Here is a 21,045-nt window from a genome sequence, read left to right as displayed (position 1 = left end):
CCTCAGATGAAGTCAGGTCGACGGAGTGGTTTGCCTTAGTTGATGAGGAATGGGTTAGAGACCAGTTGAGCAACCTGGACATCCATAAATCCATGGGTCCAGATGGGATGCACCCGCGGGTGCTGAGGGAACTGGCGGAAGTCATTGCTAGACCACTCTCCATCATCTTTACCAAGTCTTGGGAAACAGGAGGGGTGCCTGAGGACTGGAGGAAAGCAAATGTCACTCCGTTCTTCAAAAAAGGGCAAGGAGGAGGACCCGGGTAACTATAGACCGGTCAGCCTCTCCTCCATCCCTCTGAAAGTGATGGAACACCTTATCCTTGGTGCCATCTTAAGGCATATCAAGGATAAGAGGGTTATGAGGGGCAGTCAACATGGCTTCACCAAGAGGAAATCATGCTTGACCAGTCTCATAGCCTTTGATGAGGAAATAACACGGTGGATGGATGATGGCAGAGTGGTGGATGTGGTCTACCTTGACTTCAGCAAAGCATTTGACACAGTCTCCCACAGCATCCTCACAGCTAAATTGAGGAAGTGTGGTCTGGATGATCAGGTAGTGAGGTGGACTGTGAACTGTCTGAAGGAGAGAAGCCAGAGAGTTGTAGTCTATGGGGCTGAGACTAGTTGGAGCCCTGTAACTAGTGGAGTGCCTCAAGGGTCAGTACTGGGACCGGTATTATTTAATATATTCATCAATGATTTAGATGAGGGAACTGAGTGTACTATCAGCAAGTTTGCTGATGACACTAAGCTGGGAGGAGTGGCTGACACACCGGAAGGCTGTGCTGCCATCCAGCGAGACATGGACAGGCTGGAGAGTTGGGCAGGGAATAACTTGATGAAATATAACAAGGGAAAGTGTAGAGTCCTGCATCTGGGCAGGAACAACCCCAGGTTCCAGGATAGGTTGGGGAACGACCTGTTAGAGAGCAGTGTAGGGGAGAGGGACCTGGGGGTCCTAGTGGACAACAGGATGACCATGAGCCAACACTGTTGCCTTGTGGCCAAGAAGGCCAATGGCGTCCTGGGGTGTATTAGAAGGGGGGTGGTTAGTAGATCGAGAGAGGTCCTCCTTCCCCTCTACTCTGCCCTGGTGAGACCCCATCTGGAATACTGTGTGCAGTTCTGGGCCCCTCAGTTCAAGATGGACAGGGACCTGCTGGAGAGAGTCCAGCGCAGGGCAACTAAGATGATTAAGGGAATGGAGCATCTCCCTTATGAGGAAAGACTGAGGGAGCTGGGTCTCTATAGTTTGGAGAAGAGGAGACTGAGGGGTGACCTTATAAGTGTCTATAAATATATAAAGCGGGAGTGTCACGAGGACGGAGCCAGGCTCTACTCAGTGGCAAACAATGATAGGACAAGGGGTAACGGGTACAAACTGGAACACAAGAGGTTCCACTTAAACTTGAGAAGAAACTTCTTCTCAGTGAGGGTGACAGAGCACTGGAACAGGCTGCCCCGGGAGGTTGTGGAGTCTCCTTCCCTGGAGACATTCAAAACCCGCCTAGACACATTCCTGTGTAACCTTATCTAGGTGTTCCTGCTCCGGCAGGGGGATTGGACTAGATGATCTTTTGAGGTCCCTTCCAATCTCTAGCATACTGTGATACTGTAAATTAATTCAACTTATTCGCTTCAGCAGCTTTAATTTTTGAAAACATATTCTTTCCAAATCTTTTTTTCTTTTCTTTGACAGAAACTGTTTTTCCTGTGTTGTAGGTTGAGGGTGCCAAGAAAGAACTGATTATTTTATGAAGGTTGTGAAAATGGCCAAAGTAGGATAAGAACTTCAGAATGTAGTTCTGTGTCCAGTGTTTAGTTCCCTTAGTGGTGCATGCCTAAATTAGGGGGAGAAGAGAAAAGAAGAGAGCTTGCTTTTAAACACATGCAACATACACAGATAGACACATACTTGACAACTTTCCATTTTCTTCAACTCCACATATTTCTAGGCAGGGAATCAGTAGCTCCAAAACTGGTCTAAAACGTAGCCTGTAAGGCTTCCAGTAATTTAGATAAGGAACTCCTAGCACTTTAATCTATTTTTTTTTTTTTTTAACTTTTATCCATCTAGATAAGACAACTCCTAGATAAGGAACACCCAAGCTGTATTAAAATATGCTATTTGCAGGAAGATGAATTTCCCTTTGTGAAACCAATGTTTTCACTCAGTATGTTTTTGATACAACAATGAATTGGACAACACTGCAGTTTCACTCAAGGTGCAAGATCTTGATATCCTCTTTCTAAAACTTTTAGTTTAGTAGTCTCCAGGGAAACAGAAAAGATTAAGGGATCTTTTGCAACTTACCACTCCAGAACTTCCCACTGGGTTGAGAATTTCTTGGGCTCAGACACCGCCCATGAGAAAGCTGGAAACTGTTTCTGCACCCAGTACAGTTCTCATAGCTGTATCCAACACACATTGCACAGCTCCGGTGGCAAGGTTCACATTCTCTGGAGACATCATCAGTGAAGAAGCCATTCCCACACACACTCACACATGTGCCACCTGCAACAGAAACAGAGCCTGGCATTGTGGTTTCTACTGCCTCCTGTGAATCCTGACAAGGAGGTTTTTCCCTTCAGCATCTGTCTCCAGCAAGAAATGGTATTAAAAAAAAGACAGTAAATAAGAAACCATAAAACTTTTTGTAGCTATGTAACCTCTAGCTTTTTACCACGAAACCTAAATTCAGCTCAGCTCCTTATGCAATCTTCATAAACTTCAAACTAAGCTGCACTTAAATTTTGTAACTATCTATCTAGATGGTTTTTCATCCACATCCTAAAATCTGGCATGTACAAGTCTTCCAAAAGTCAAAATCTGGATAAAAAATTTATGGTTCCATCCTAATTATTATACTGGCCCAATGTAAAATATAAGTCCAGCAGTCCCTAAGATTGTTAGATATACGCAAATTTTGAGGACTTGAACACAAGTCTAGCTTCTGGCGAATATAAAGCTAAACCCAGGTAAATCAATTTGAGTGTTGGCATACTGCAGCAAAGCCCCTAGAAGTTGTTACACTGATAATTTTTTGAGCTTCCTCCAATTTTTATTAAAAATCCCCTACACCACCAGATCATCTCAGGTTGTGACCACAGGGTTTTCCATGAATGTGATGCTCTTGTACTCAACTACAGGGCACCTTCATCAGGCAAAGCACAAGAATACCATAATCTCAGGATTTCCTGTGATACATTTTTGGCACTATGTCTGAACCAGACCTGCCTGATTTATGGCTTTGTAATAAAGCTAAGATATTCCTAGTCTTGTGTGAATCTGATGTGGAATTTAGTGGTTTTAACTGAGCTTGTTTCAGTTTAAGGGTTTAAGGCTTGTTACTTTGTGTGGACCTGAAAGTCAAACTTGACTTGCAAATAGTAAGGAAAAGTTTCCATATCTTTCAGTGAGTTAAAAACTTTTCCTTTCACAAAGTCTGAATCAAACACAATAGTTTTTCTATTTGATCAAAAGAGTGCAAATGCATTAAAAATAAAACTGAAAAATATAGGAAGATGTGGTCCAATATATCAGACCAAACAGTACCGTTGGCTAACATAGCCACCCTGTTAATACAAAGGATCTGATTCTACAAAAAACTAACTTCCCTCAGCCTCCACTGTTTGCCAAATAAGAGATCTGTGAATTTAAGAATTTAGGTCCAGATTCTTTCTCTAAAGAAAAATCCTAAAATACTTTGGTACGTATGCCACATAGGGTATCTTTCTTACCTAAGAGATAGAAGCCTTCCTTACACGAGTCACACATGCCCTTGTCACAGCTATCACATTCGCTAGGACATTCTCTACACTGCAGAGAACTTTCATCTCTGTAGGTATTTTCTGGGCAGTATTTATAGCAATGCTGCTTATACCTGTAAGATAAAGTAGAACATCATCAGTAAGTTTCTTTTGAGGTCACTGAGTCTCTTTTCTGTGTGTTTCTAGGTATGGTAATGGTAAAGCTCTGTTCTCATCCTAATTAACAGAAATTGTTCCTCTAATGAAGGGCTCAACCAAAGTGTATTTGTGCTTATGTTGCTTATTCAACTGGCAAATGGAATCATAGAATGGTTTGGGTTGCAAGAGACAATAAAGATCATCCAGTTTCAACCCACCCTGCCATGGGCAGAGACACCTTCCACCAGACCAAGTTGCTCAAAGTCCCTTCCAGCTTGGCCTTGAACACTGCCAGGGATGGGGCAGCCATAGCTTCTCTGGGTATCTGTGCCAGTGCCTCACCACCCTCACAGCAAAGAATTGCTTCCTAATGTCTAATCTAAATCTACCCTCTTTCAGTTTAAAGCCATTGCCCCTTGTCCTATCACTACTTGCTCTTATAAAAAGTCCCTCTCCAAATTTCTTGTAGGCCCTGTTTAGGTAGTGGAAGGCTGCTTTAAGGTCTCCCTGGAGACTTCTCTTCTCCAGGCTGAAAAAGCCTAGCTGTCTCTCATCCTGTCTGCATAAGAGAGGTGCTCCAGCCCTCAGAACATCTTTGTGCCCCTCCTTGGGACTTGCTCCTGTAAGTCCACATCCCCCTTGTGCTGTTGCTCCCGGAGCTGGATGCAGTATTGCAGGGGGGGTATCATGAGAGCAGAGTAGAGGGGGAGAATCACACCCCTCAGCCTGCTGGTCATGCTCCTTTTGATGCAGCCCAGCACATGGTTGGTTTCTGGACTGCGAGCTCATGCTGCTAGGTTATATTGAGCTTATCAACCAATACCATGAATTCCTTCTCCTCAGGGCTGCTGTCAATCCATTCTCGGCTCAGCCTGTAGCTGTGCCTGGGATTGCCCCGACCCAGGTCTAGGTCCTTGTGTTTGGCCTTGCTGAAAACTGGCCCACATCTCAAGTGTGTCAAGGTCCCTCTGGATGGCATCCCTTCCCTGCAGCATATCAACTGTACTACACAGCAAATGTGCTGAGAGCTCATTCAATCCCACTGCCCATGTCACCAGCAAAGATGTTTTCTAATATGAGTTCTTGAGTGTAACTATTTTGATTTTCTTTTTTAAATGTAGGTACAAAAATAAATGCATGCTGAATTATGAAGTACTCTATTGCATTTGTAAAGAGTTGATATGTAAAAATACATAATCCAGTGCCATTGTTTACAGCTAGATTGAATAGCCTCTTTATGTTTTCTTTTGTCATGATAATTTTACATCTCTAGATGTCCCTTTGAAAAGCAGTAAAGTTCTAAATTTCCCTCTATTTAAGTTAATCTTTGAATTAATGTTTTTCCTTTGCTCAACATTTTTAAATGGTCTTACTGAGCTGCTAATACCAGAACTGGACACAATATATTAAAAGCATGCTAATTCCAAATCCAGAAGCACTGTTTTAGACATTGCTCTCTTCACACATGCAAAGTTCACATCAGTCCACGCATTTTAAAAAGCCTTGATGGTGAGAGAGAGGCTAGTTTTTCAGCATTTTACAAACCTTTTTCCAAAATGACTATTCTCAGATTGGCAGCGCTTATAAGGAATGAGGTAACACATGCAGAGCAGATCTATGTAGTGAAGCACAGATATTTTCTTTAGAAAAGTGTATGAGCATGAAAAGCTATAGAGCTATACTTACATATAATAGTTCTGAATGCATGTTATACAGATTCTTGGGTCATCTGAAATTAAAAACGTGAAATTATGTAAATAATATTCAGAGTTAAAACCAGAATGCTAAAAAGAATTGTTGCTACACAATTTTTATGTATTTCTTACATTAAAATCACTATAGCCATAACTAGATTATTATCTCTGAATCTCTGATTACATTTTTTTTGAGATAAACTCTTCCATAATCAGGTCTTGACCTGTATTTGCACAGTGACCTGTGACTTTTGAATCCTCAGTGTAAGGTACCCAGAAGTTGCTGAGTGTTTAAGAAGTGCTGTTCTTATAAACAGAACCTTCCTAGGAGCTCAGGCTGGGCACAATGAATTCTTAAAAGGACACTCTATGTTATCCTTATCTGTAGTTTCATCCTATTTCTTCATTTGTTGCAGAGCTAAGTTAGAAGCATATGGCACATCTAAAAGGAAACTTTTGGAAAACATATATGCAATTACTTAAATTTTAAAACTCCCAAGCTACACAAACACCTTTCTATATTATGGGCAGGGAGAGGAGGGGGGAGATGGCATTTGGATAAACTTCCTTGTCAACAAATAAATTTTGGCATTCAAAAATTTTATTAAATGAACAGAAAAAGTGCTATACAAATTCTTAGAACTGTTACAGTGATGGATATATGGCTTTATGCTCACACAAAGTGAAGAATATTTTCTATAACCTTCCATTATCTTCTTTTAGCTTTCCATTGACTTTACCTTACTCAAATATCCCAAAGGGAGCAGAACGGAAGGAAACAGAATAACATGGGTGAATGTATTTATAAACTGTTCTACTATGAAATGGCTATAAATTATTTTTGATATTAATAGTACTCATAAGGCAAAATTTTTGCTGAGCCTGTTTGAACTGCATTTACAATAAATCACACTTTGCACATGCAAACTTACTAGGCAACATGCACTTGGTTTTGCAAGTAGTTGTAGCGATTTATTTATGAGGTGTAAAGTTTTACCCAGAAATGCTGCAGATCTCTGCAAATACTCTCTTTACTGTTTACAGCAAGAACAGAAAAGCAATCACCTTATCTTAACGTTTGTTGCATTATGTTTTACGTTAAGATGGGAAACGCTCTTAAAATATGAAAATATTTTCTACAAAGTCTTCTTTTAATTCTAGCTGAAAGACATTTAGTTTGTCCAAGGCTTCTTTCTGAATGATTTTTTGAACACTATTATTGTTTCTGAGTAAGGACACTTCCTAAGATTTTTTTTCCCCGATTAATCTGTGTGTATTTTTTCCCTTACAATATTTATAGAATATTGTTGGAGCCAGGTTGGTATGATGATAAATAAGTGTATTTATAACTTTTCAAAATTGGCACAAACACTCCTTTTGTTGTTGGAAAGAATAGGGAACGCATCAAAGAGACATTGTTAAAATTTCTGGGACTGCTTGCTGGTTTAGTAACTACCTCTCCATGTACTTTCTGGCTTTTACGAAAAAAGGATTCTTTCCCCTCTTGCCCGTGGGAGGTTCAGATGACAATTTTCTTTCCTAACTGCCCTCTCAGTTTTGCCTGTGTGGATGAATATCTACATAGCTCAGTTTGAGACAGATCTCAGCAGTAATTTGAAACAAAGTCTCAATGTCTGGTTGTCCTGTGGAAAGAGTTTGGAAAATTAAGTAAGTGACCATTAAGTAGAGAATATGCATTTTGAGTTGTTTTAGGATCTAAGAGAAGGTAGTTAGGGGAAAAAAAAAAAAAGTAAAAATAATTTGTTTACAGTGTGAATAGGAATACATATTGTGGAGAGGAAAAAAAATGTATCACAAATGGCACTTGAATTCTGCTGCTTACACAAAATTTAGACAGAAGTGGTAATAGTAAATACTTTATTACTAGGCCACAAAATTCATAGGGATAGCTGGTTTGCTGTATTTCACTTGGGAATGTGCTGAGTCTTTCTTCAAACCTAAGATTTTGAAGGCAGTGGGAGAATTCTTGACAATTTTGTGAAATGAAAATATGCAGATATTGGGCTAGTGTGATCTGATGTGCCAATTTGTGTACTATTGTTATGTTTTTAGGGGGCCTATAAGGATGCTGGGGAAGGGACTCTTCATTAGGGACCGTAGTGATAGGACAAGGGGTAACAGGTTCAAACTTAAACAGGGGAAGTTTAGATTGGATATAAGGAAGAAGTTCTTTACTGTAAGGGTGGTGAGGCACTGGAATGAGTTGCCCAGGGAAGCTGTGAATGCTCCATCCCTGGCGGTGTTCAAGGCCAGGTTGGACAGAGCCTTGGGTGATATGGTTTAGTGTGAAGTGTCCCTGCACATGGCAGGGGGGTTGGAACTAGATGATCTTAAGGTCCTTTCCAACCCTAACTATTCTATGATTCTATGATTCTATTTATCAGCCCTTAGCAGACGACTGTTCCTTCTCTTAAAGACATGCCGATGAAATAGGTGATCTACCACATTCTATATTTAGCTTCTGAATTTAAACTGTTAAGGAATAATGAACATACTTTAGAAAAGAATGCAAAGAGGACAACCATCTAATAGTAGGCAAAGAGAAAACTAAATATGGAACTATTCCTGCCATAGCAAATTTGATATTTAGCAAAGAACTAAGTCTAGGGAATTTTTTGGATATATGTATGCAGCTCTTCTACAGTGGGTCCTTTCAATCTACTACAATAAATTCTTGGACTAGCATTAACAAACATGCTACATTCACTGAGACCTTCACTTGCGCATAAAATAATGCAAAGTGTGGTGCAAAGTGGGTTTGTTGATATGTCATGCTCCAAAAGACTTCTTGTAATGAGAACTGCTAATATTTTACCTATATTTTACAATTTCCATTTGCATTTTCTACTGTGTTGAGCCTATGCCACTCCTTTGAAGACAGAAACAAACGTGAACTTGATAGCACTGGAAATGGGATTCAACTGATTCTCAGACCTCACACAAAAACAAATCCTCTTTAAATTTCTGGTTTTATTGCAGTTTTCTTAGAGAAGTAAAGATCATTTAGAGTTCATAGAAAAAGTAATTTGGTTTCCTTCCTTGTCTGTAATAAACTGATACTCCTGTTCCCTCCCTCATGCCCTCCCTCACCTTCTCAAGTACAATACACTTGGAGTGCAGCTATGTTATAATACAGAAAAGGTATGTGCAAGGATTAAATATTGGTCAAAGGCCAAACATTCATGCATTCTGTTGGAACTCTCTGATTTGAAATGAATTAGTGTTTTTTCTGCTCTGGGAGGGAAGTATGGGCATTAGCATTACAAGCATAGCATTGTTGTGCTGGAGGGGTATTTTTGTTCAAATATGTAAAGGAACACTGTAAGTGATGTATTTTTTTTTTGTTTGTTTGTTTTTACTGTAGAGGCTTATTGAAATATTTAGTACATAAGTTCATCCCTATTAAAAATGAGCTCCAGAGCGTTTTGGAAATGCTTGTCACTGTTTCACTGTCTTTGAGTGTTCATGGTATTTAGACAGATCCTAATTCTGGAAACTTTACATGGCTAGCCCACTGTACTTTTGAGTAGCACTTACTCAAAGTATCCTGTCTAATTAGACCCAGATCTTGCAATGACTTGTGTGCATGCCTAACTTTATCTACTGTATACTATAAAGCTGGGAGTTGAAGGTAAGTGCAAGGGTACATTTTGCAGGATCTGTATTTAGACTGCAATTTTTATTTTAACTTCCTGTTTTGTGCATGATTTTTTTAAAATTAAATTTCTTGAACTATTCAGTGGCTCAGCTGTGAACCTAGAAAGTGCTGTATCCCCTCAACAGTTTTTTGCATTCCGAAGTTCAAGATATTCGCTGCGTGGTTTACCTTTCTGTTCCAGGTTAATTAAATGTAATGACTGAATATGATTTTATATTCCGTTGAAGTTTTCCCTTAAGGGCCAGCCTGCAGTAATTGTTTAATTTCAATAGTTATAGCTAGATTTTATTTGCCTTTTACATTCCCCTAAACAATAATTTACAATAATCTAAAAAAAAGTACTATAAATTGTAATGTATTACCAACTAGAGTAAGTATATATTTTAACTACTGTAGACCATTTTTTCTTTAGTTTTTATGGCATCTCAATTACAAATAACTGAAATGTACAATCCAAACATAATAAGATTTTTGACTAGTCATGGGCCCAAATGAAATCTTAGCTTTCAGTAAGCCTTAAAAATGAAGATTTCTGTTGTGGAACCAAGAACTCTGTTCTGGATCTTCCAGTTTGTATGAGAAGTTATTTGTTTGTGTGTGGTTTTTTTGTTTGTTTTTCTTTTTTTTTTTTTTCTCCTCTGTGTGTGTGTTTGCCGGTAAATCAGTTTTGTCTTTGTTCTTCTTATTTCTGACATAATAATTTATTTTGACAAGTCATACTACCAAAGTGGGAGAAAGAAGAGACTGTGATTTTAACCAAGGAAAAAGCTGGATTCTGTTGTCAGTAAGATTTATACAGGGAAAAAAACCACCATCAGTATTTCCTTTGGAGAAACCCCATAACTTTGGTTCAGCCAAGATATTTAATAAAGTAAAAATATATGCATTTTAAAGCATGAAAACTCAAAAATACTTTGTATAGACTAAATAAATTGAAAAAAACCTCTATGTAGTTTTTTATATTCTTTTCCTTTAATTGAAAGCTACCTTTAATTAGGATGAAAATGAGACTAATACAGCCAAAACATATTCTGAGTGCTATTCTTGCTGTAAAGCTGGTTAACTGAAAAAAGTCGCACAGCTCTAATCTTAATTACCTTAGCCTAAAAGAGGAATAATTTCACTTGCTGTTATTGAATTTCCTTGACAAAGTAAAGGGAATGAGGTATATTTTCCTGTTCAAATAAGGATTTTAATGTAGTGAATTTAGAAGTAGAAATGAAAGGCAGATAAGATTAAATGCAACCAAAAATTAGCATTATAATATGCATTATTTGAAATAGGTCCATGGTTTGCACAACTGAGGTGAAATGTTGAAAAATACATAAGTACTTATATATATGTTGGCAAATGCATCAGATTTGGGAGATTTCACTGAAAGAAAGTGAAGAAATCAAGAAACTTTAAGGAATAGAAGATTTTAAACATTGACTTATAAATAATGGGTCAGAAAGCTCTGGTCTCTCACTAGACATAGTTGATCAGTGCTGTACTGAGTTTTACATTGCACATGAAGCTCCAAAAGGCAGTATCAGCTAGAGGAGGCATTGCTTACAGGACTGCAAAGAAGTAGTGGTTCATTCTTGCTTTTAATAAAATAAAAGGTAAGAGTACTTCAACAGAAATTAAGTCAGGACAATGGCAGTACAATTAAGAAATGGCATTCAGTTTATTTGTCTTAGATTTTATTTTATCATTTGGATGTTATGTAATCTTTTGTTACTCTACTGGCTGTTGTTTCCAGCTACCAGACTCTCAATGTGATGACTTCAAGAAGCATGAAAACTGCATATTACTAAACATGAACTTTCTGTGTCTTGAGATGTATTTTCTGAAGATAGTTATTATGGTGAGATGGACCCTTATGTTTGAATAGTTTCTTACTACACAGGTAGTTCCTCTGAATAGCACCATCCAAAGAGTGCTCTCCTACTAGCAATAATGCAGACTGTGGCCCAGAGGTCCTAAGTTTATACCACAGACTTCAATGCATGTTTTAACACTAATTTGAACAGCTGGATTCCATTGGTCCTCCATTAACAAAACATATTTATGCAGGCAGGACTCACATGGGAAACATCTTCTCTAAGATGGGGAGAATCCAAGATTTGAGCTGCCACAGTCAGTAAGTGGTTCTGTAATAAAATTCGTTATTGAAAGATCAAGACTCTGAGCTTTAGGTTGGTATAAACCCAAAGAATTTAAACAAGTACATATTAAGGTAGAATTGCTTCAATGGAATGGAATGGAATGGAATGGAAGGGAACAGAATAGAACGGAACAGAACAGAACAGAGCAGAGCACAGCAGAGCAAAGCAGAGCAGAGCAGAGAGCAAAGTAGAGTAGAGCAGAGAAGAGCAGAAGAGTGCTTCCTAATGTCCAGCCTAAACTTCTCCCGTCGCTGCTGTGAACCATTCTCATGTGTCCTACCACTGGATCGCAGGGAGAAGAGATGAGCATCCTCCTCCCCACTTCCCCTCCTCAGGAAGCTGTGGGGAGCAATGAGCTCGCCCCTCAGCCTCCTTTCCTCCAAACCAGACAAGGCCGGAGCCCTCGGCCACTCCTCACAGGACACGCCTTCCAGACCTTCCACCAGCTTTGTTGCCTTCCTCTGGGTGTATCCAAGGACCTTCACATCCTTCTTTAACTGTGGGCCCAGAGCTGCACACAGGGCTCAAGGTGAGGCCACACAACTCTGCATACAGCAGGGTAATCATCTCCTTTGACCGGCTCGTTCCGCTGTGTTTGATGCAGCTCAGGGTGCAGTTTGCTCTCTTGGCTGCCAGGACACACCACTGACTCACAGTTTGCTCAGTGTCAACCAGCACCCCCAGAGCCTTTTCTGCAGGCCTGCCCTCCAGCCTCACCTCTGCCAGTTTATACTTGTGTCTGGTGTTATTTTGTCCTAGGTGCAAAATGCAGCATTTGTTGGTGATTATAAAAAAACAAGGTTCTGGTGGAGGCACGTCTTGGACCCATGTTTTGGTGTCCTGGGCTCACCTGCTTCTTACAGTGCCTTTCTCCATTACTGGGAGGATTGAGGAAAACACTACCCATGCTCCTGAATCCTTTAGCATTTTTCCCAGGGTCTTGAAATATCTTTTGATTGACCTTGGTCTTTTTGAAACATCCCTGGTACACAAGTGAAAGAGCAGGAGTAAGTAGTAATTCGAAGGCTGTACAAACCTCATCAGTTTTCTGGTGACACCCCTGATCTGGGCCCCAGGCAGGCAGCTAACTTCCCTGAAAAGAGGGTCTGGTCTGCAGATGGTTTAGATTATATTTGTTTTAATATATTTGTTCTTCAGTAATTCCAGCAGAATGATTCAGCAGCTAGCATTGCTTTACTGTTTTGATTCATGAAGCTCCTGAACTGCAAATTGTTGGAGCAGCAATCCATGCTTTGTTTATCTTTGTAATTTCAGGAGTACATTTATTGTTTGGTCAGTGGCTACTGAGCGAGACCAGCTTTTGTTCTGATCCGGTATTTTTCTCTTGTGCTCTTATTTCTACAGAGAACTCTAAACTAAAATCTGGAGTATTTTGTGTTTGCAGAACTCATGGTTCGATCTTGTATCTTAGGCTTTTCCAGTGACTTGCCCAAAGACTGGATTTTGCACAGGAAATAATTTTCTTTCTCAGAGAAAGAAAAATATCAAAACCAGAATGTTTTATTTAATAGATACATTTTTTATCTTCAGCATGCAAGGAAATTTTCTTTTACCTATACTCTTAAGAAAAACAGCATCCTCTAATATAATGATCTACCTATACTGAAATACAAGTATTGAAAATCAGACACAAAAAGCTCCAGTTCTTGGTGGGCATTCTTTTCACACAGATTGCGTGTTCTTACTCCAGAAGCCTGTGAAAATGAGTCCTGTTATCTGCAAATCTAAACCCCATTCTGCAAAATGAACCTCTTGAGGAAGATTTACTTTAAGATAAAAAAGGATCTTTCTCATAGTTTTCCCTGGTATTTTGAAAGCCAAGGTGCATTCACCAGCTTTGAAGAAATGAAGTTTTCCTCTGTGTTTCTTAGGTTGCTATGGGAACCAGATCACTTTTCACTCATTAATCAGCAGCACAACTGCCAGAATCACAATCTGTACCTGTGAGCTTGAGCCTGTTCACAGTGCTGCCCTTTTAGCTATTTCATAGGTTCCTTAAATCTTCTCCAAGTAAATTTTCTCTCACTCCCATTGCCTTATAGATGATCTTTCCCCATCTTACTCTATGTAGTGGATCTTGTGGATTATTTGCCTATTATTTTAGTCTCACTTTCTGCCTTTCTAGATGTATGTTTGTACATAGACCTTGGAACCCAGACCAAACTAAATAGTTAAGCTCTGGATAACCTTCGCGAGTTGCTCAGGCTTTGACTTGCTAAAACAAAAAGCTACACTTGGACCTAAATACCTGTTTTGTAGGCAGGGACACAGCTTTTTGGGGTTTCTCAGTGTTTGTCTTTTTTGTAGAGTACATTTGAAAGAGAAAAGCATGATGGCTATTCTGAACGTTCTTCACTTTGCATCATCACTAAGAAGCACTCTATTCTCAGTGTTAACCTCTGAAAATAGTGCTGGTGCAAGTGTTGAAAAGCCATGAGCTATTCCCTGCAGAAACCTGGATGGGTCAAAATGTGATATACATGGTATTGTGCTACATGTTGATGAAGTAACCTCTGGGAAACCCTGAGGAGTGCTCATATCATAACATGTCACACTTTCTCAGGCTGGATAAGTGGAAGTGAATCTGCAAGTAGGTGAATAAGAATTGAATTGGGAGTATGTGGCTTCATGGGAGGACACTGGCAGGAAGGCAAATAAGTTGAGTGAATGCCTAGCTTTAACAATCCCTTCTGAGAGGAATATTTATCCTGTTGATTCCTATGGATTTACCAACGATCCTCAATGATCTCCTCAATGAACTAGGTGAACATACTTAGCGTTATTGGTCAATGGTGTGGTAGTTTCTGCTTGTGAAATGCACATATGCAAGTCAGTAGAGATTGCATATAGGAGAAGTTTGTCACTTATCACCCTCATGAATAATCATATTCTGTGTGTGTTCACTATGAAGGGGTAATGCAAATTGTATTATTAGAAAGAGATAGACAGCTGACGGTGTCTGAGAAAACACATTGGTCCATGTGTTGTGTTATAGACATATCAAATAACAGGATTGTTATGTTCTTCCATTGTATTGACACTGAAATTCTCTTCGAATAATTACCTTCAGTGGCTCAAATTCTGCAGGTTTTTTTTTTGTGGGTTATTTTTTGTTTCTTTTAATCCTGAGCATTGGCTTATAGTCAATGGCTTTCTAAAGAGGTAAGTTCAACTCAGAAACTTATTACAGGTTTAAGAATCTGGAAAAAATAATATAGTGTTATTTTGAAGTGATCTAAATCTGTGAGTAAGTGAACTTACATTGAGAGGTGGAAGGTAGAAGCTACTACGGCACAAAGAAAATCCTTCTCCTAATGATGTTGTTTCAGCAGAACTTTCTCTTTCAAAAGCTGCCTTTGTTGAGGCTACTGGATTTAATTTTACGGACTTCATGGTGTTTTCTGGTGCCCACGCCCACCAGAAGGCAAGTCATTAAAACTTAATCATGGCCTGATACTCAGAGTGATGAAGACCTCCAGTTCCCATGGATTTATTTGCATCAAAGGGAGCAATAGGTCATTGCTATTCTAGAAAGTAGTCTCAGAGTGTCCAAAATTGGGTTATCGGTCCTGAGGTACCAAAGCCATAAAGATAACCTTGGAACTATGGACTTGGAATTTATTCAGCACACTTCCTTAGAGACTTTGTACAATTTTGTCTTTGCGTTTGCTTGCACAGCTGTAGGAATATATTTGAAGCTTGTAAGAATTAAGGATTAAACATGCATATTAAAGTCACCCTTAAGTCTTGACTTGCCTTGGCTCTCACTTCAGATTTCAATGTCAGGGCAAGAGTCTGCCTTTCAGATCTCATGGGATGCCACGAGCTTGAGCATGCCATTTGGGCTTGTATGGCAGCAGGCAGTCAGATGCATTCAAGAGCATGTAGGCAAAAGAAGGTAGGGATACGAACCCTCCTGTGCATAGTCATTGTTTTGACACTGTGTACACAAAGCCATAAATCCTTTAGGGATTAATGCTAAGGCTGCTTGTCTATTACATATCCCAGGATGTGAAAGTGTCTGCATGCAAAATGGTATCTGTGAGCATTAAAGGTTCTTTATTTCCCTAAAATATGGGCAGCCTTCAAATTAATGAAATGAATCAGAAAGAAAAGTATCACACGAATTTAAAAGAAAGCATCATCTGTATTTAAACTACAAAGACTAGTGTATCCTTGATTAAGTCTTTCTGACAGTTCCCATCTTTGCATTTAGACATTCAGTGTTGATACAGTAAAGACATGTTGCCACACTGAAGCCCTAAAACAAAACTGAGTCCCAACTGGGAGGAAAACAGATTTTACTTCATTCCCTGAGCATCCCAGAAAATATTATGAACACTGTCAATCTTCCACCTCAGTATCCTCATGCCTGGTGAACAATAACCTGCAGTATTACTTACTGGGTATGTTTTACTTTTTTGTGTAAAATGTCTGACATGGGATGTAAAGTATCAAACCAATATAGAAGTATGATACCCATGTCTCAATCTTTCTGTAGTGTCACTACTCATCAAGAAGAGATATTTCCTATACAGTCTGCCTCCACTACTTGCTCTATTCTGCTGGCATCTGGCATCATGCCAGAAGAGAGTAAATCTTACTCATTTTCTTGCCTGCAGAAAGCAGGACAACATTGCCCACGGCTGCAGGCAGTGGTTTAATCTATTCTTTGGTGCTCTGTGAAAAAAGTTTTTGGCCAAAAACTACCTGCCTTTCAGGCTAGTGGGAAAAAATGCAGATACATTCACAGACATATCTGTCTTTAAAATTAGATGTGTCTACAAAAAAGAAAAAAAATATCAATTAACCTCTGTAATTTCTAGATAGTAAGAGAACCACTTGCATTTTGCTGCTCCTAGTTTACAATGTAATGTCACTGTGGTCTAATATTCCTTTTTAAAATTCATATAGATTCTATAAGTGGGCATGCATTCAGTATAAACTGAAGTTAAATATTTTTACCTCTTACAGTTTATATCAAATGATCTCTAAGCACTTCAGAATGAGCAGGTGCCTGATGATTTTTTGTCTTAAGTAAGTCTTTTGCAGATATGCAAATATGCACAAAATATGTTTACATTTGTGTATGAAGAACTTTTGAATATGTGAACTATGTAATTTTGGTTCCAAATGCTGTGCTTACCACATTTTACTTTGTCTCCACCCCCATTTTTTAAATAGAGCATTCCCCAAAGCTTTCTACTGCACTTCTAGTAGAAGTGTTCATAGTGTTGGAATGCTTTTCCTCCTCCTGCTCTACAGTTCTTATCTAGATTAAATTCCTCAGTGACATTGGAAGGAAGATAAGACAGAGACTGCAAAATCATTTGCTTAATTTTAAAAAGAGTCTGTAGAAAAGCCATAAAGATGTGAAAATAAATGTGTCAGATTCCATATTTTATCACCTTGAAATTTTGCTCTTCGAAGTTACTTTTATTGCAATGCAGTTTACTTATAGCTTTCAAAATAATCCATTTCTTCTAAGAGACAGGCAGTTCAGCTGCTTTTTTAAAGAAGTCCTTAAATATATCAATTTTCTGATAAGACATGAGAAACCTATTACTCTGTTCATCTTATCTATGAATTAAGTTATTGATATGCCCAAAAACTCATAAAATATTAAGAGTATAAATACAAGCAAACAACATCTCTACCTGAATCATTCTAAGTTTGAAGTTTATAGGTCATGCTTTACTTCAAGAGCACATAGTAATTTGCAAAAGCTGCTTGGGATCTTTCTTTTGGCCCACTGCTGTGCTTCTGTTCCAAACAGAACTAGCATTAAACTAATCTCTTTGACTCTTAATAATATATGTATCGTAACCACAAAAGAGTTTCCTTTATATTATGCCCCTTACCAAGCTCTGGCATCTAAATACTTCTGACTTCACTCAGCAGCGAAAGTTAATTCAGTTTTTGTTTTAACTGCATCCATTCTGTTGATCTTTGAAGCTTTTGAAAAACCTATTTTAAATCAGAAATTTGATTGAAAGAGCCTGAGGGTAAATATGCAATGAATATTATGGATGATTAATATTTAGGAGATGAGTCATCTTCTGAGAACAAAGGTAAATGAGTACAAGCCCCGTTTTCCGTATGCCAGCTGCTGCCGAGCACTCTTGCAGTCTCCTTATGTAGGAGCTCCTTATTAAGCACATTTACAAAGAAAATGAGCCTTTGAGTTGCTTGCAATGACTGTTTTTAAGATAATTTCCTATTTGTAGTGCATTTCACCCTAATTCAAAGCAATAATTGGCACTTAACAGTTGCCGAAGAGATGTAAAAAATTTTTCATGTTGTGTAAGGAACCGAAAATATTACTACAGAAAAGTAATATCCAGTAGCAGCAATAAAAATTGGCACTGAAATAGATTCTCTCCCTTAGCTTTCCTTCTTTTCACTCCCTACAAGCAAGCACATAGCTGGCATGACTCTAGATACCATGCCATACAAAAAAAGACCACGGTATAGTTGCAATCATGTTAAAAATTGGTACTTCTAGCTCTTCATTCAGCAATATTGAAAGCTCCAGGTATAGTCATAGAGAAAAGCATTAGGCTTAACTGCATTCATTCAGAATGGCTGGTCACCAGAGTCATAGGGCGTTTTATGATACAGCATATTAGATAGGATGACTGGTCAAAAGTAGTATAGGATGAATTCCTTTTAAAAGTTTGGTATGCATGAACATTTATGTCTTTTTTCCGAGGGAAAAATGTTGTTGACACAAAAACAGAAAGTACATCAAAATGATTGTAAAGAGATGGGAATAAATTTTTTGTCTGTTTATTGATTTTTTTCTCATGGGGTATTTTCATAGTTTACTTTGACTTGAGTTCCTGCTATACACTCTCCTCTGAATGCATAGCAACATCCAGTCTCTGTGTACTGGTGTTAGTGCCTGTTACACTAGGCCCCAGGTGGAGCAAGTAGGAGAATTCAGTATGAACTCCTCTGTCTGTGGAAATTCTGTCTGAATTCAGAGAGGGGGTGTATACTCCTGGTACTCTCTAAGTTTTGAACTTCAAAAAATGATTTTGGAAACATAACAAGCTAAATGTGTTCCTTTCTTTTAACAAGTGGTACTTCCAGATAACTAACTATAGATCAGTGACCTGCTCTAGATTTGCTGCAAAAAATGTAAAGCTTAGGTTTATTAGGTACTCTGTGCTTTCTTAAGATTAAATTTGTCTAAGGGGTCATAAGTGAAGACTGCCTTTCTGATGGGTCACCCTCAGAATGAGTACCTCTTAGTCTTGAGGTACTTGTACTTCTGTCCATATAGCCAGAGGAAATAAAATTTTCTTTATGTAAACACAATGCAAATGATGAACTGCAATGTCTTTTGAATAGTTTTAATCCTCTGTCAAGGTGGGCTGTTGTGATACAGAATCAATCAAGTTCTGCAAGTTAAATGGCATTTGTTTGAAGACAACAAACTTTCTGTCAACATCATTTTATGTTGAGAAGGAACATTTTTTTTTTCAATCCCATATGAAAAAATGACTTGATGTTTTAGTGTTTCTTATAGGGCGGTAGCATTGCTATTGTGATGAGTTGCTCATGAATGAAATTTAAGATCTGTCCGTATGTCTATTTCCTTAAAGAAAATGTTCTTTCTTTAAAAAAAAAAAAAAAAAAGCATGGGCTAATGATCTATTACCAGGTCTGAAAAAAATGAACATCTGTGATAAAGCTCTGCATCTGATAATAGCTTCAGAAAGGCAGCAAATCTCTCAGCCTGACTGTGACATTCAAACAGGAAAAAAAAGTACAGCAAAGATTAATGGATAAATTCATACAAAAAAAGAATTTGTATTTATGCTGGAGGTAGAATTTAGAAATGGTATTAAAAAATTAATATGCTGTGAAAAAATGCAGTTTACTTAGTGAGAAAATGCAGCAATGACTAACGGCTCAGCAGCATACACATAGGTTCATGACCAGAGAGGAGGAGGAATAGTTTTTCCCTACCTTAGGTATAAGAATAAAGGCTCATAAAGGGAATATTTACCTAATTTGCATTTCTGGCATCCATCTGAACAAGGTATGCAATCTTCAGAGTCAGGATCTTCCACCTCACCTGTGTTTTACAAATCAACAGTTTGGGTTAATTCTAGGTAATAGAAGCCCAATACTTGGAAGCACTTAGCAAGGTTCGTGGAAATAAGCTTTATCCAAATCCAAAAAGGAGAAAGATTCACAGCAATTTCTTTTCTCATTTGTTCTGATGTAACCCCACTCAATTTGCAGAAAATATTCCTATTTTATATTAACATGGTATTAGAAGAGTATCGGAGCTGGAATTTAAGGACCTCAGGATCAGGTGTGATTGTATATTACAAAACAGGAACCAAGATGCTTAACCAGATTTCTGAAACAAATTAGAATAGTTGTAAACTCCTACTGAAGGATGCTTACCTTCTCTACACCTATGCTTCTGACATATATTTTGAGTAAGGTAGTAGCCTCTGAAACATCTTTTGCAGTGGCTGGAGTTCAGGCATACCTCACAGTGGCTAAAGCAAGCCATGCAGATATGCTCTGAATGGTAGTGACCTGGAGGACAGCTCTCTCTGCACTCCCAGTGGTACAGAAAACGTTCGATCCCTCTTCTATCTGCGTGGCAAACAAATAGGAAAATGGTGTCAGCAACAGAGGAAAATTGGGCATAACAATCTTCTTAATGAAACGCCAGTGATGCAGCTGGTGAGAACTGATATTGGTCACTGCTAGATTTGCACAGGTTTAACACAGATGAACTAAAATATATAAAAGATTCAAGACTTCAAACCTTCCTCATTACTGGAGATATATGACATATAAAGATGTCATGCTAGTGGTTAATTACTGTTTATAGCCATCAATCTAAAAAGAACAAGAGTTTTCCATTACCGAGTTCCCTTGCAGTGGACGTATTTTATTGCATATGCCTATGTAGAATTTCCATTAAGAAAGCAAAGCTGTCCACTTCACCTGTGGAAAGGATCAGTCTTTTTCCACAGTAGATTAATCTCTAACATTCATCCTAGTCACAGCTAGACTCTGGAATCATTTAGATTTGAATATGAATAGCAAATGGGCATCATGTGCAAATGCTATCGGGAATTAGCATTCTCTAGTGCATGGAAAACTGAGAGTTCTCTTCCTCAAATCCTTCTGAATGAAACCGGTGAAAACACCTATGACTCCACACACCATGTGCTGCAACATGGGAAGTTTTCTAACAGGTTACCCCATAGTATAAATGACATACATTACTGTGCTAAGTATGTTTGATTGCTTTACCTAAAAAGCAAGGATTTGCTTATGATAATTTGTTTTTGAAACAGCTGTAACAGAGAAGCAGCTATAATAGGGAATAATTGCTGCATCATAGCAGAAGTAGTCAGACTTGTTTCAATTTTCATGTGAAAATCCTTACGATGATCTTTTCTAGCTTCCTCAGGGTGTGACTCTTGTCAGTGTCTTCATTTCCTGATATGCAGAAATACAGAAATTTATATTGCTGTCCAGTATACGGAGAGACTTGGGGAACAATTACACCAACTTTTGCCACATGTGGGACTTGAAGAATCATTTGA

General features: G+C 38.5%; 1 protein-coding gene across 3 annotated transcripts in view; it reads right to left on the bottom strand.

Annotated features, from left to right (window-relative positions):
- Positions 1-21,045, bottom strand: part of PCSK5 (proprotein convertase subtilisin/kexin type 5) — a 268,581-nt gene that overhangs the window by 28,102 nt on the left and 219,434 nt on the right. For 2 of the 3 annotated variants that reach the window (XM_057432936.1, XM_057432939.1), the window contains exons 23-27: positions 19,883-20,080; positions 19,476-19,544; positions 5,601-5,643; positions 3,747-3,889; positions 2,320-2,520 (exon numbers count right to left, since the gene is read on the bottom strand). In XM_057432936.1, coding sequence (XP_057288919.1) covers positions 2,320-2,520; positions 3,747-3,889; positions 5,601-5,643; positions 19,476-19,544; positions 19,883-20,080 — 654 coding nt within the window. The remainder of the gene's footprint in view (positions 1-2,319; positions 2,521-3,746; positions 3,890-5,600; positions 5,644-19,475; positions 19,545-19,882; positions 20,081-21,045) is intronic. The other variant, XM_057432938.1, reaches the window with a different exon arrangement.

The sequence above is a fragment of the Pezoporus wallicus genome, unplaced genomic scaffold (genome assembly GCF_028554395.1).
Source record: "Pezoporus wallicus isolate ANWC-B61680 ecotype Strahan unplaced genomic scaffold, APGP_CSIRO_Pwel_v1 contig_2910, whole genome shotgun sequence".
NCBI lineage: Eukaryota > Metazoa > Chordata > Aves > Psittaciformes > Psittacidae > Pezoporus > Pezoporus wallicus.
The sequence above is the reverse complement of the archived record's forward strand: the minus strand, read 5'-3'. Positions and strand labels throughout refer to the sequence as shown.